The sequence below is a fragment of the Pristis pectinata genome, chromosome 18 (genome assembly GCF_009764475.1).
Source record: "Pristis pectinata isolate sPriPec2 chromosome 18, sPriPec2.1.pri, whole genome shotgun sequence".
Taxonomy (NCBI): Eukaryota; Metazoa; Chordata; class Chondrichthyes; order Rhinopristiformes; family Pristidae; genus Pristis; species Pristis pectinata.
In genome coordinates this window covers 6,140,966-6,157,691 of record NC_067422.1, presented here as the reverse complement: position 1 = coordinate 6,157,691, position 16,726 = coordinate 6,140,966, and the positions used below count along the sequence as shown (strand labels likewise).

The window sequence follows — 16,726 nt, the reverse complement described above, 5'->3', positions numbered from 1 at the left end:
TAATAGAGGTGTTTAAATAGCAAAGAACATTGCTGACACATCAGTGAAGAAACTAGAGGTGGGTGGGCAAAAGACTAAGAGCGGAGTTTATTGTACAATTTGAATACTACTTCAGTGTTAATACCCTGGACGAGTTCAATACCTCTGTTTTACTGTATAAATTTATAATTTTAATTATTTCCATGGTAAAGAACTACAATTCCCCAAATTCAAATAAAGGGTCCCCAACTTCATAAAGTGTTTGGAAAGATGCACAATACATTGCTGTAATATTTTCTCTGAAAGTATTGGCTTCATAAAGATTTCTCTTACCTGGAAATATTTTGTCATGAGGAGATCCAGCATTCTGATGGCTGATAGATCGATAAGCAGCCACTTAAATGATGCTATCCAGGGGCACCAACGAGTCAGCAGCAATAATTGTGCTCTTTGGTCCAGGATGATAAAATAGATCTCACAGCGTGGTACAAAACCAACTCCATCTGGCGAACATGATTCTACTTTCACCTGACATTAGGGTGCAGAGCTCTTGTTGGATGCATTCACAAAGGATTCAACATGTGGCCTCCCAGCACTCATTGCCTACTTCAGTCAAAAAGCTTTTTGTTAATCTGAAACAAATTTAGTATTCAAGGAAATGTATATACTGTGAATAAATATCAGGTTGATTTTACTCCCTGGAGATTGCAGATCAGTCCTTGAATGCTGTCGCCGTATTTTACATTCACTCACCTGCAGTGGACAGTAGTTAAAGATGGGAACCCAGCCTAAACCAGGGATAGGAATCAAAAAATAAAACACTGCAGATGCTGGAAATCCAAAACAAAAAAGCACTGGAAATATTCAGCAGGTCAGGCAGCATCTGTGGATAGAGAAACATCATTAACATTTCAGGTCAAAGACCCTTTGTCAGGCCTGGGAAAGAGGGAAAATAAGTAGTTTCTGTGGGGATGAGTTGTTAATATGACGGTTAGACAGTGACATGGAAGTGTGATGTGCTGCAAATAGCACATTAGGGAGAGCTAAGGAGACGAGAGGACAACAGTACTGGGTCATTATCTCACACTGATAACACAGCCAAAGTGGTTGGTTCTGAGAGACAGGGAAAACAAGCCATCAGAAATTGTACAATGCAATATTAAGGCCAGAAGGCTGCAATGCACCCAGAGAGAAGGTGAAGTGCTATTCCTCAAGCTTAAGTTGGGCCTTGAAACAGTGCAAGTGGCCACAGACGGGTCAGAGTAGGATGGCAAATTAAAGTGGCAGGCAACAGAATTTCAGGGTCCCCTGTGGACTGAACGCAGGTGCTCCACAAAGTGGTCTCCAAATTTGCTTTTGGTTTCTTCAGAGGTCACAGTGTACATCAAATGCAGTAGATTGGAAGAAGTGTAAGTGAACCGCTGCTTCACTTGGAAGGACTGTCTGGATCCCTGGATGGTGGGAAGAGGTTAAAGGATTGGTGTTGCGGTTGCATTGTAAAGTATCTCAGGATGCAGAGTGGTTGGTGGGGATGGAACAGTGGACCAGGGAGTTGTAGAGGGATTTGTTGCTTCAAAATGCTGAAAAGGGGGGGGGATGGAGAATGTGTTTTTAGTGATGGGATTTTGTTTTAGCTGAAGAAATTGCAACAGATGATCCATTGACTACAGAGAGTGGTGGGGTGGAAGGCGAAGACCAGGGGAATTCTCTTTGCTTTGTCCAGGAGGAGAGGGGGTGAGAGCAGAGCTGTTCACTTTGGCAGAGAGGAAACCATGGACCAGGAAGAAAGAAGACGTTCCAGAGGCACTTGTATGGAATATCTTATTGTTGGAGCAAACACAACTGAAATGGAGTCTTTGCAGGAGGCAGGGTAGAAGGAAGTATAATTTGAGATAGGTGTGAGAGTTTATAGGTTTGTAATGGACATGGTGGTGAGATCCAGAAAGTGAAGTCAGGAATGGACCAAGTGAATTTGTGAGAAAGGTGAAAATTGTAATACAGCAAATGTAAATGTACAGCAAAGGTACAGCAAGGGAGATGTCAGAGGGAGGTTTTTCACCCAGAGAGTGGTTGGGGCATGGGATGCACTGCCTGCAGTGGTGGTGGAGGCTGATACATTGGGCAAGTTCAAGAGATTGTTAGATAAGCATATGGAGGAATTTAAGATAGAGGGATATGTGGGAGGAAGGAGTCTTAGGAGTGGTTTGAAGGTCGGCACAACATGGTGGGCCGACGGGCCTGTATTGTGCTGTATGGTTCTATGGTAATACAGATTTCAGTCCTTAAACTAGGAAACCAAAATCAACTGCAGAACTTCAACTCTGTGCTGGCAAAGATCAGAGAACACATGTCAGACTTTAGATTCATCCTAGGACATTCTCTTTTGATTCAGTTGTCCTACTAATCAGTGCAAATGAAAAGGTACAGAGGTAAATTGAAGGAATTGTGCTTCAGGACCAACCATAGTTGGATACCACCGTTTAAATATTGATGTAATGAACAAATAATTTACAGAAGGCAGACATAAAATTAAACTGTTTATGCTGTGAGTGTGCAAACAGCATACACTTTATTGCTCATTCTGCATGGGTACATACATAAAAGTTTGTTTCCACACAGTTTTTTTTTGTTTTTTTAAATTATTAAAGCCCATGTAACAGCGGGGGTGAAATACAATGTGTTAACGATGCTAGAACACTCTGTAATAAATACAAATAAAATGGAAATGAGGAAAATCTAAAACAAAATAAAATATGGTGTTTTTAAGAACTGGGAAGTAAAGCCAAGGGATTAATTGTAAACTAATTACATCTATATATAAAAAAAGATTTTAACAACTGGTAGACAATATTCTATTAATTGATGTGTTACATACAGTGAACTGCTCCTGTCTGCTTTATCGTATTATTCGATTTTTACAGCATATTTCAAGTCTGTGAAGCGATGGGAGCATGCTAGATGCTATCAGCTGTATGATGAAGCATGCGTTTTATTATAAGAGCAACACTCTGCCGACTTTGGCTTTTACTTCTGTGTATGCAGCTCATTTTAAATCCACCATTGATAAGCTTAGGCATAGTGTTATGTATTGTTCCAAAATAGATCACATAAGAAAACCATGTGTGCATTGGGCACTTATTAATAAGAGACTGTTTTAAGTGTCCACTGGGAACTCTTCTATTGATAGATGTCAGCTGTCAGCCTGTTATTTCAGAATGGGGGGGGGGGGGGAGGGAGGGAGGGAGGGAATGGGGTCGGGTTATAGACCAAAACAGAACTAAAATCCTAAGATGTGCAAAAAGTGGTTTAAAAGTTAAGATACAATTAACTTAAAAGTTGAAATCATCACAGTATTAGCCTCAGATTTATATATCACGCCTCACCCAAACCTGTACAAAGCAGCGTGGCAGGATACTTTCTTGTTGGATGGTGCTCTTGCAATTGATAGGCAGCAGTGCAGGGCAAAAAAACATAAGGTTGCTTTATCAACAGGTGCTCCCAGTACAGAAATACTATCATTCGACAAGAATGTCAACAGGTTATAAATATATTAAAACTCACATGAATGTAAAGGATCCGTAGAACATTTCCTATCATTAAAATTACAAATAAAATCATACACTGAATTCAAACTCCTTAAGAGTCAACCAGGGGTTTTGAGCTATCTCAATTTAATATACAGGTCATAATTCATCTTGTGGACAGAAAGACATAACTGAGGACGACGCTCTTCGACTTTATATTTAATAGCTGTTGGCTTTACCAGGATGCTCGCCTCAGCCCAGCTTTAACTAATAAAGTGGAATGTAATTCATACCCTTTACGTTACAAAATTCTGGGAGCATAAAAACCGACATTGTAGAGCGCTACCACTGTTAATATACAATAAAGTATTTATCCCTTAAGTCGTGTAAATAACTGATGCAATAATAAAGAAAAACGACACAGAAATTTCTCAGCAATGCTGGCTGGTAATATACAGTTCATAAAAAATCCCTCCTCAACAATTGGGAGCACTTGGGTCAAGTGGTTATGGCTGAGCAGGCTGAAATAATGTGGAATGCTTCTCCTGTGATGCCTTTATAATATATATTTAAAAAACTGGATTAATAGATGTTGATCCAAATCTGGAGCACATCAGGAAGGATATTTCTTAAACAAAAAGATTTAGCCAATTTCCCATTTGAGAATCCATATTGAATATTGTCTACTAGAGCTCAGTTCTGTCGATAATTTCTATGCTTTGCACCCAAATGAATGAACAGTAGGAAAATAAGTGATATTATGGCAATAGTCACGTCAGCTCAACAATAGCTTGTTGTACCGAATGCTGCAGTCTACATCATGATGCATGGGGCTATTAATAATTAGCAAGGAGTAAATGGGCTTAAGACTGATGCCTAAATAGTACTTTCTGTAGTAGTCTTTTAAATCAGAAATGCTATCAAGAATACTGCTAACTGTTCAAAACATAAAAAGCCAGCAGTCCTTAATTTTTCAGGTATTAGTTTAGCAGCTGAAAGTCTCATGGCGAATGCCAGGTGACCAGTTTCCTCAAAGTTCCCTAATCATCCATTCCCTCTCACTTTCCTCTTGCTAAGGGAAAGACATCCTGTATACTCCAAGCACTGCTGGAACCTTGGCAGGAGAAAACCCTCACTGACAGGTGCGTACAGAAAGTCCCATGATTCATGAGGATGTCATTCCACAGCAAACCCACAAGTCTCTTCAATTGCTGTTAGCAGCTTCTCATAGAGTTTTTCATAGTTCTCATAAGGTGGAATGTCAATTCTGTTAAAGCTGGAGAAGAAACAGACCAAAAATGTGTTATTATCCCATTCCTTCATGGGAAGTACATCACATCACAGCTGCAATGCCCCAAGTTGTTTCCTTCAAAAGTCTAACATAACTGTGCAGAATGCTGCTTCACAGGTCTATTTTAATTACATCCCCTTACTGGTTGTATCAGCTCACTGATCCATCTTTTCACTTATTGGGCAGATACAACTCACAGTGCAAACAATGCTGTAATTTTCACTCTATGCACCACAGGGAATGGGAGTCAGAGAGCTACATGATGACAGAAAATTATTACTGGCAGCTTTCAATTGTAAGACCATTCCCCGTTTCATTAATGCAATTAATTCTGTCAAGTGTAATACAAATTTAATAGAGTGGGTTGACCCTGCTGAGATACCATCTGTCTCATTATGTTGCACTGATCATGCACCCATTTTAATTAACTAAGCTTTTCCGATTCCTTGTCCCACGGTTTCTAAACTTGTCATGGCAATTGTAAAGTTAAACAAACTAAATAAGAAGTGTGTTCTACCAGGTATGTGCTTTGGGGAGGTTGTTGGGGCTGGCATCGATCTGGTGGATGGTGAAAAGTCTTGGACCTGCTGCACCTGTAGTAAAAAGATATTAAATATCAGTAACTCAAAATAGCCTGTACAGTAATCCTAATCCACACCTCATCCCAAAATAATGTTGAGACGCTGATAAACTTCTTTCCATCCCCACTTCCCCTCGGACACATAGGGAGAGAAGTGATCAGTGTGTTGTAGTACCCGTGGCTCACCTTGCAATGCTTTGAAACCTTGCAGAGGCACTCGAGAGGATCCTGTGACAAACTGGAGTAATCGGGCTCGTCTTTCTTCATCAAAAGACTCCACTGCCTTCCAAAACCACTTAACAATATTGCTATCTGGCGTACAGTGTTTTAACCTAGTGTTTGATTTCCAATCGTTGATATCAATCTTTCCAAGGCCACAGATAATTAGCTGGAAAGTCAATAAAGAGCAAGTGAACTTAGGTTATATTGTACCCTCACCAGGCCATTACGTACCTAGTTACGGTATGCGAGCCTCTGAAACTACAATGGTAACACACTTTAATATTTTAATTCAAAAATCAAAAAAATGCAGATGGCCAGGACCGCAAGGAACGCCAGAGAGTTGTGGGCACAGCTCAGCACATTATGGAAATCAGCCACCCCTCCATGGACTGACTGTCTATGCTTCTTGCTGTCTCAGTAAAGTGCCAGCATAATCAAAGACCCCTGGCACCCTGGACATTCTCTCTTCTTCCCCCTCCCATCGGGTAGAGGACACAAAAGCCTGAAAGCACATAACACCAGGCTCAAGGACAGCTTCTATCCCACTATTAAAAGACTATTGAATTGTTCCTTATTACAATAAGACGGACTCTTGACCTCACAATCTACCTCATTATGGCCATGCACCTTATTGTCTGCCTGCACTGCACTTTCTCTGTAGCTGTTACACTTTATTCTGCATTTTGTTATAGTCTTCCCTTGTACTACCTCAATATACTGATGTAACGAAATGATCTGTATGGATGGCATACAAAACAAAGTTTTTCACTGTACCTTAGTACATGAGAATAATAAACCAATTTGCCAGAAATTTGAAATAAAAACAGGAAATGCTGCGATTAATGCAGCATCCATGGAGGGAGAAATGGATTTAATGTTCCAGATCAAAAACCCTTTGTTAGAACTAGGAAAAGGTGAAAACAGGTTAGTTTTAACTTACAAAGAGAGAGACAGCTGGAAGGAAGTACATGGGGAATATCTCTGATAGGATGAGGCCAGGGGTGTCATTGGGACACGTTGTAAGTGCCAACCGGTCAATGGAGCAGTCAGAGAGTGAGAATACAAGAATGGAAAAGTTGTGGATTACAGGGCTCGGGACAAGCTGTGTCAACAGAGAGAGGAAAACCGAGGCAATATTGCAAGTAAGCTTACAGCAGCAATGACTGGTTCTGACACAGACACAGAAAATGAGTTCCCTGAAATTGTGGAATTTGATTTTGATTCCAAGAGGCTGCAAAGTGCCCAGAAGGAAGACGAGGTGTGGTTCCTCAAGATAACATTGGGCCTTGTTTCAGCAGTACAGGACACCACAGACATTGAGGTGAAGAATTAAGGTGGCAGGCAACAGGGAGCGCTCAGTCACCCCTCTAGGTGCTCAATGAAGTGATCACCCAAAACCTCAGTCTGGTGTCCCCTGTGCAGAGACCACCACATTGTGAGTACTAGATAGGAGAACGTGCAAGTGAACCACTGCTTAGGAGGACTGTTTGGGTCACTTTGTCTTTATCAGAACCAGCCATTTCTGCTGCAACAGTGATACTGGCTCAGCTTTCGTCTCTGCATTAGCCCAGCCTGACCTGGGCACCCCCGCAGCCCCACTCTCACAGCTCTTATGTTCCTGTTTGTATTCTCACACCCTAACTGCCCTCATTAACCCATCAACCAAATGACTTCTACAACTTCTCCATGGCAACCCTACTCCCAAGCCAGAGACATCCCTCTCGTCACATCCATCCCCCCCGTCACATCCATCCCCCCCGTCACATCCATCCCTCCAAATTAAATCTACTCATTTTCTCTTTCTCAGTCTTGAACATGAAACTCCATTTCTCTCTCCACAGATGCTGCCCGACCTGCTGAGTATTCTAGCATTTTCTATTTTCACTTCATAACCCTTCTTTAACTTTGCTTGCCTCACCAACATTTTTCATATTCAATAAATGTTAAACAATTTTAATAAAACGAGCAACAGTCAAACCAGGAAACTATATTCAATATTCATATACTGTGTTTCAGATTACTTCCATTAGTATGCCACACTATCCACGTCTCAGGGAACTCAGCCCAACATCTGGAGCAAAACTTGTAGCACATCCAGATAATGAACAGAGAACTCTTTCAGATTGTTTTAGCTACCGGTTTTATTTTATGCCTTCAATAGATCCTCCTGAGCTTTGGAAGATGGCAGGATAGTACAAGATTAGACTTTGTCAGATCTTCAATTTTAAATCAAATGAAGTGGCATGAAGTTGAAATGGTAGATGATAGATACATAGATGCCTAGTGACAAATGTAATGGCATCACAGATGGATGCAGGTATAGGCGGCTGTTAGAATTAGTAGTAGAGATGCACACAGTTAAAGTGGAAATCTAAAATGGTCAATGTTTATAATCTGTGGAAGTCTAATCCACCCATAGCCCACATTTATGCAGGCAAACGTACGCAGACTCCCTTTGTCCACTCGTCCCTCCCCACACTTATCTCTGCAACTGCACTAAGTGCTACACCTGTCCCTACACCACCTCCTTCACCACCATTCAGGGTCCCAAGACAGTCCTTCCAGGTGAGGCAGTGCTTCACCTGTGAATCCGAGGGTGCATTTATTGCATCTGGTGCTCCTGATGCGGACTCCGCTACATCGGTGAGACTTGACACAGACTGGGTGACCGCTTCGTCAAGCGCCTTTGCTCAGTTCGTCGCAACAGCCAGGATCTCCCGGTGGCCACCCACTTCAATTCCACATCCCACTCCCATACCGACATGTCTATCCACAGCTTCCTCTACTGCCACGTTGAGGCCAGGCGCAGGTTGGAGGAACAACACCTCATATTCTGCCTTGGTAGTCCCCAACCTGACGGCCTCAACATCGATTTCTCTAACTTCCAGTAACCCCTCCCCTCTTCTCCCTCCCTTCCCCCCTCCCCTTTGTCTTCCCTCATTCCTGAGGACCCATTCCCCCCTTCCCAGCCCTCATGACCTGCCCATCTACTCTCCACCTCCTTCCCTTTATTCCATGGTCCACTGCCCTCTCGGAACAGATTCCTTCTTCTTCAGCCCTTTGCCTCTTCTACCCATCACCTCTCAGCTTCTTACATCTCACCCCCACCCACCCTCCTACCTTCCCCCTCTCACCTGCCTGCTGTGCTGCTCCTCCTCCCCTAACCTTCTTATTCTGGCTTCTGCCCTCTTCCTTTCCAGTCTTGAAGAAGGGTCTCGACCCGAAACGTCAACTGTTTATTTCTCTCCATAGATGCTGCCTGACCTGCTGAGTTCCTCCAGTACTTTTTGCGTGTGTTGCTCCAGATTCCAGCATTGGGCAGAATCTCTTGTGTCTCATTACTTAGAGGAGCAGGGCAAGTGTTAAAGGTTGCTGTGCTTACCATTTTCTCTCTGAAGCAGTAGTCTGGGTACTTTTGCATGGCAATGAAATAGATTCCAATTCTGAAAAACTGATGCAGCATGATGTGGATATCGTGTACCATATCAGGTATCAAAAACTCACCTCCAACTCCTTCTCATCAAACGTTTTCAGCAAATGCTGTGGGATCACCTCATTGAATCCTTTCTGCAGAGCCAGAAACTGGGCCTCAATACCTCGCAGAAACCGCCAGTTCACGTAGAGCCTAAAAGAGGAAACATTTTCTCCAGTTAGGGTGGTGGGTATATGTAATGAGCTGCCAGAGGCGAGTACAATTACAACATTTAAAAGACATTTGGACAGATTCTTGGATAGGAAAGATTTAGAGGGAAATCAGCCAAAACGCAGGCAAATGACACCTTGGTTGGCATGGACAGGTTGGGCTAAAGGGCCTGTTTATGTGCTGTATAGTCTCTAAAGTTAGTGCTTGTTCACACGCAGTGTGGGACATCACCTGCAAGGTCAGTATTTACTGTTCATCTCTAATCGTTCTCAAGATGGTGGTGAGGCACTTTTAAACTATAGTCTGTGTGATGAAGACTCTTCCTCAGCATTGTTAAAGAATTATTGTATTTTGACAATATTTCCAAGCCAGGCTGATGTACAATGTGAAAGGAAAATGCAGGTGGCTCCATGTACCCGTTGCTCCCATCTTTCTAGGCAGTAGAGATCATGGATTTGGAAAGTCCTGTTGCAGATGTCTCAGCAATTAGTTGTGGTAGATTTTACCACTGGTTTACACCGGAGATATGGTGAGACTAAATGTTTAGTGGGCTGTTTTGCCTTGGACATACCTTCTACTGTTGTTAGAGTTGCAGACATACACCCAAGTCAAGAATATTCTGTCACTTTCCTGACTTGTGCCTTGTAAATGGTGGGGATTCAGGAGTCAAGTCACTCGCCACAGAATAACCAGCCTCTGACCTGCTCTATTTTCATCGTTTATTCAATTAGATTTCTGGTCAACCATGACCAGATGTTGACGACTGTGGAGAATTTAGCCATGGCAATACCATTGAATATCAAAAAATGGTTATACTTGTTCTTGTTGGAGATGGTTGCTACCTGGCAGTTACTTGCACGAGTTACCTGCCACTTACAAGCCCAAGTACTGTCGAGTTCTTCCATCATTCAGGCACAAATGCTTAACAAACAGAATTCCAGGGAGCTGTGGATTTACTAAGGGTAGTTTCATGATACAATTACTGATACTAGTTTTCCATTATTAATACTTTTACATTCAAAATTATTAACCAAATTCAAAATTCTCCTGCTGCCATGGTGGGATTTGAACGGGAATAACTTTTGGAACATCTGTTCAGACCTCAGATTACTGATCTAGTTACATAACCACACCACTCCCATTCCCGTACTGTTCCAGTGCATTTCAGAAGAGATGCTGATTCTATAACTTTTCTGCAGTAAGGTTAATTGCAAGGTTGGGCTCTTCTTATCTCAGCTATTGAGAGATTGATTGAACTGTAGGCAGCTTTATCAGTGCCACCCTAGTTGTCTCTGCATCTTTGCCTTTTTAAAAGGTCAGAAGACAAATTAAAAGGTTAACTTCCAAGCTGCAGCAATTGATAGACACCATGTAGCAGAGCCACATGAAGATCTTGGACCTGATTTCTAAACAGTTCTGAATTTGCTGATCTTAGATTTGGGAAGGCGGGGGGGGGGGGGGTGTGGGGGCAGGGTTCAGAGTTGTAGAAAAGATGATAGAATTGGCTGCGACAAGTACACAGTAAGAAGCTAAACAAAGTTGGACCAGTGCTGAAAGATGCACTTATCTGGACAATTATAGATTGAGGTGCGACTCATGATAGGACAGATAACTTTGGACTTTCAGTACCAAGTATCGCTAAGGTCAAACTATGTACACTTTGTCCTTCTTTCACCAAGCTATTCCCACCTTCTTAAGCTTTTGCAGTCAACTAACTTTCCAACAATCACGACCCCGGATCATTAATAAGTGCCAGGTGTCTGAGCTGGATATCCAGCAGAAACAGAAACCTAAGGGACCTGAAGGGGTGGGTGGGGTGGGGAGAGGGAAGGAGGGTAAAGAGAAAAAGCAATTCCAAAGTTAAAAACTTGAAAGCATTTGAAAACAAAAGTTAGAAAATAGAAAAATTGAAGTTAAAATTAAAAAGGAACCAAAGCCATAAACAAGGAGGAGTGGTTGTAGGTTGTGTTTACAGACTGTTAGGGAGCACTGCATTTTGGCTGCTCAATAGGTTGGATTAATATTATGGTCAAAAACATTGCTCCAATAGGTTTTTAGAAAAAAATCATTAACTTTCTTCAATTTTCAACATTGTACAGCATGACCTGAAAATCTACAAAATGGGTCAGTTTAGAGAGAAAGCTACTTCAGTAATGGTGATGAATACATTTTTCCCCATGGAGATTAGACGCTTGCTGATTTTGTGAAAATACCCAGGTGTCAACCCACAGTACTGATAGATGTATCCTTCAGCAGGTACACATGGGAGAAAACTGCTTTCTTGATAGATACTTAGATTTCCTTACCACAGAGCAAAGCAGTAACATGCACTTAACTATAAAAATCTGCACTGAGAAATCCACTCTCTTACTGGGCTGGTTTGTTACCGACTATTTTGCTGATGGAGGGAAAAAGTTCACAGAGTATCATAATAAAATTGCAATAAACTGGGGAAGCCTGTGGTGTCTCTTACCGGACATACTCTTTCTTGGTTTCTTCTGTTACAGGGATGCTTTTCCCATTTGGCTTCAGTTCATGTTGAATGATTTCTCCATAGGCATTGTGCTCTACACAGAATGTGTGATCTAAGACACCCGTGATGTCATTTTCACTATATGGGAGAAAAACAATATTTCTCAAACTAAATACTCTCCTCCCAAAAATACACCTTTGTTAGTACATTTATGAATTACTGGTTGATAAATAGATGAAGTATCCTTCAGACAAAAGAAATGTCACGTTCCTCTGGATAGCTAACAGTCTATATTACAACTTTAATCAACAGAATGGATCTTATTGACCATTGTCCTAAATATCATTAGGCAGAACATTAATACAAATATGATCTGATGGCAAATATGTTTTCTGGCAAATTTTGTTCCAATGACAGAACAATTTAAAATCTTTCTTTCACTTTGAGAGCTGGCAAAGTTGAGGGTGGGAGTTTGCTGGTTGTCAAAGCTTTCAAGAGTTTTTCAGGGCTGGTGTTTCTTCACCGAATTGAAGGCCCTGTCGCCATCCAGACCACGATACTGGAGTCTGGAATACTTTAGGCCATCAGGACAGGTACTTCACACCAGGTGATGCACAGGTGATTTTGTGTGGAGATACCAAAGCCAGCAAGGTCTGGTCCAACAATTATGAAGAACAATGTAGCAGTTAGTGTAATGGTATTTACAGCGCCAGCGACCCGGGTTCAATTCCGGCCACTGTCTGTAAGGAGGTTGTACGTTCTCCCCGTGTCTGCGTGGGTTTCCTCCCACATTCCAAAGGCATACAGGTTAGGAGATGTGGGCAAGCTATATGGGCGCCGGAAGTGCGGCGACACTTGTCGGCCGCCCCCAGAACATCCTATGCAAAAAGATGCATTTCACTGTGTTTCGATGTACATGTGACTACTAAAGAAATCTTAATCTTATTTGTAAAGCAGTAATTTGGAGTGCATTAAATAAACTGAATATAATAAATTAGTTTTAGTAGACTGTTACCATTACATTTTTGCGTTTTCTTTACTTTTTATTTCTATACATTTTTGACCGCTGTGTTTCAGATTACTTCCATTAGGATGCCACACTATCTGCGTCTCAGATAGGGTACCCACTTAACCCAATATCTGGAGCAAAACTTGCAGCACATCCAGATAATCCACAGAAAACTCTTTCAGATTGTTTTAGCCACTGGTTTTATTTAATGTCTTCAAAAGATCCTCCTGAGCTTTGGAAGACGGCAGAATAATATAAGACTAGACTGTGTCTTGGACTTTAAATGCCAAACACATTTATTAAATAGCAAAAGAGTAAGCAAACAATAGCGGTAGCGCAACATGTATTTTCACAGAAGTTTAACTGAATCCACAAAACAACAGAAAATAGTCCACAACTATGCTGAAAAACATAACTAGATACTTTCACATGTAAACAGGTTTGTTTTCTAACTACTACGGAAGATATCCAGCCGACCAATTGTGTTCAAAGTTGTATTGCGTTCCCCGATTTTAAAAGACGTCAATGAATAGCTTCAGCACAGTGATGACAATCCAGTGAGAGTTTAAATACCAGTTAAGTCAAAAATTCAAACAATCAAACAGTCATAGAGAAACAAGTCAAACAAAGTTGTTTATATTTAGAACATAGAACAATTACAGCACAATTCAGGCCCTTCGGCCCACAAAGCTGTGCTGAACATGTCCCTACTCTAGAAATTACTAGGCTTACCCATAGCCCTCTATTTTACTCAACTGAATTGAATTCGTTTACTCAGCTGAATTGAATTGAATTGAATTGAATTGAATAGAATTGAATTGTTTTGTTCCTCCCTTGGAGAATAGGCAAAGTTAGCTAATTGTAGCAACAATGCATCATATAAATCAGCCCATGATTTTGATGAATGAACTGGGTTCACTCGAGTCCTCAGCCAAAACTGCACTGAGATGAAAATGTTTATTATCACCATAATAACACCATACTCATGCACACATCACTTGGACAATGAACACTCAGAGTGGGACTTATAACCACCCTACCAGCTCTCAAGGTGAAGTTGGTGTGTGAAAAACCTTTAATTTAAAAAAAATAACAGTCACTTTACTTGCAGATTTCTGGTACTGGTAGCACTTCAAGTGAGCTTTGAACCTATTCACAACCTGCCCCAGCTCATTTTCATTCAACTACTCCTTATGATAACTAAACTGAATTGCTGGAATTATTCTCTATGCTGAGGGAGCAAAGTAGTATTCGAAGTAAAGTTAAGGTGTACGTACAGAATCCAGACTAAACTGTTGTGTAGATCCGGGTCCACAGACTCCATGTCATCCAGTGTGATAGACTTTCCCAGCAGCTGCTTATAGAAGGGCAGGGTGAAGCCCCCATCAATGTAGTGTCCGTGAAACACTGCCATCCCCATTATCCGACCAACAAAATGGAAATAAGACAAATGCTCCTGATTGGGAAATGAAAATGCAACAGTTAGATAGTGCTCAGAAATAATGTCTTCAATTAGAACACTGTTGAAATTCTTAATCAGATAGATCAATTGTCAATATGTATCATAAACAATTAGGTTGGGTTTTAATCCTAGCTTTTAGCTGCATAAAAATGAAGGACTGACTTCAGAATTCTTAAGTATACACACAATGTTTCCTCCTCCCATCCCCCCTGCCCCCCCATTTTCATAGTAGTATCTATTCCACCACATTTCCTACTCTGGAACTCCCAGACATTCTCATATTTCAACAAGAATTTTTCATTTACAAGGTACTATGTTTATGTGGACTCAAAAAGCCATCTGTACATTCTTCTACAATCAGGCACAATCAGAAATTTAAGAGAAATAACTTTGTAAATTTTGCATGACAGAAAACATGCTCATATTTTAGGAATTGTGATACTCTAAAGATTAAAGAGCAATTAAACTTTCCCTGCATACTTCACTCTTCTTCTTTTAAAAATGTTAAAATTCAAAACTATTATTTTCATTTATAGGTTAAGATATTGTTATCCTAGCTTAGAGGTGACTATTTAAAATACTGTCAAAAGCTGTGACATTGAAAAACCACAGTAACATGATGGGATCCAGACATACTAATCTTGCTTCAAATTTCTAATGTAAATGGCAAGGAGTATTTAATGCTTTTGGAGTTGAAAGAATTGTAATTGAAAGTGTAAAAACACCCATCTTCTTTTTTGGAGCTGCAAGTAAAAAATCTCAAGGGGCTGGTAACAGAAACAGCCACCAAGAATCCTGCAGTTTTCATCCATAAATCAACAAGTAGGATATCAGGTAAGCAATTCAATAGCTTTCACCACATGAACTGTCTGGGAGACTCCATTCAGTTCAGGACAAAAGATCTCAAGCTGCATGAGGGGGGGATGAAAACTTGAATTTCCAAAAAATGAGGTAATACACATTTTATGTCAATTGAAAGCTAATGTCATAATAATAATTCAATACACTATCACCCTCAATTTTGCTTTACTTCTGATTTCAGCTTTCCTTGTGTCCCCTCTACCAGAAGCCAATACCCAGCAAACTCAAATGGAGAAGCTCAAGTGCAAATTCACACTTTATGAAAGCTTCAGCAGACTGCCCCTCACAAATATTGGATTAAATTGCTGCTCACTTATTTTCACACACAACTCTGTTCTATTAGATATTGACTTTGTGACGGCAAAGTCTCCTTTTAATTTGCAACATATCTTCCATTCCACCTACAAAATTAGCATGGGATTATAATCACCTACCGTAGATAAGGAACCGTTAGGTTTATTAACCAGCTAGCTCAATAAAGTGTGAATTATTTTCAGTCTGGGCCAATATAAGGTTGCACTTTTAATCACAGTTCTGACAAACTCAGGTTTAAGGCTGGCAATAAATATTTAATCCAACAAATGGACAGTTAAAATTAAAATAAGTTTTAATTTTAAATCCCAGTTGGACAACTGAACATACTTACAGCAATACAATGTAAACTTTCATGAAATGAATTAAAACACATGAACTTCCTCAAATTAGAATATTACTTGAAGTTCACGATAACAAGTTCAGTGCAGGTCAGGCTTGCACGACTTAAAATGAAAGTTTTAAAGGTCTACCACAAGAAAGGACAATGGGGGTAGAAAGTGGTGCAAAGGAAGGGGGGGGCAGAAGAAAACGAAAAAGGCAGGGAAGGGATTTAAAAAGAAATGCACATGAACAAACAAGAGTGACAAAAAAAGGAAACAATTCTTGCATTTACTTTGAGCTTTTCGGTGTATGTGATTGACTTTTCAAATATAGTCTCTTTCAGAGATTATATAAAAGAGAATATCTGCATACTTTTTAAAACCTCTGTTGTTAATGGTTTATATTTCAAACTGATAGGAGGTCATAAGAGAGCAGGTATTTTCGTTGCATCCTCTTCAGACACCCCATATTTTGACACCACAATTTACTGTTCCTTTTTGTTGATGTCACTGGAAGTGGATACTATCCAAAATGTGAGAACGGTATATGAATATTTCAATCGTACAACAATCAGGATTAAAACAGCAAAAGTTTATATTTGATTAGTGCCAGCAAATCTCAGGGCCAGTCACTGTAATGACACAAATATTGTATTAAGCATCAACCATGACCATCCATTACATCCTATTGTAGAGATTACTGTTCTATAACGAGGGAGTGATGCACTGTTGGAGGTGGTCCCACCTGCCCAGTCAGTTTAGAGACAAAATCTTCCATTACACTATTTTGAAGAGTAGCAGGTAAATTCTCATCGATGCCCCGAGCAATACTCTTCTCAACGAACCCTTAATTCATTACTGCTTGCTGTGCACATAAATTAGCTGTCACCTTGCTTCCATCATAACCATGGTCATACATCAAATGTATTTGGAAATATTTTGACATCCTGAGGTTATGTATGTCAGTTTTTCTTTAGATAGAACACACTCCAAGCTGATAATGCTGAGAGAATGCTGAAATCTCAAGGGTTACCCCTTTGATGATAT

At 40.6% G+C, this 16,726-nt stretch overlaps 1 protein-coding gene across 3 annotated transcripts in view; it reads right to left on the bottom strand.

Moving 5' to 3' along the window:
* Nucleotides 1-2,548: 2,548 nt before the first annotated feature.
* Nucleotides 2,549-16,726, bottom strand: part of smurf2 (SMAD specific E3 ubiquitin protein ligase 2) — a 206,396-nt gene continuing 192,218 nt past the window's right edge. For 2 of the 3 annotated variants that reach the window (XM_052032635.1, XM_052032636.1), the window contains exons 15-20: nt 13,999-14,177; nt 11,713-11,850; nt 9,101-9,221; nt 5,561-5,762; nt 5,312-5,387; nt 2,549-4,779 (exon numbers count right to left, since the gene is read on the bottom strand). In XM_052032635.1, coding sequence (XP_051888595.1) covers nt 4,680-4,779; nt 5,312-5,387; nt 5,561-5,762; nt 9,101-9,221; nt 11,713-11,850; nt 13,999-14,177 — 816 coding nt within the window. In that variant the 3' untranslated portion in view covers nt 2,549-4,679. The remainder of the gene's footprint in view (nt 4,780-5,311; nt 5,388-5,560; nt 5,763-9,100; nt 9,222-11,712; nt 11,851-13,998; nt 14,178-16,726) is intronic. The other variant, XM_052032633.1, reaches the window with a different exon arrangement.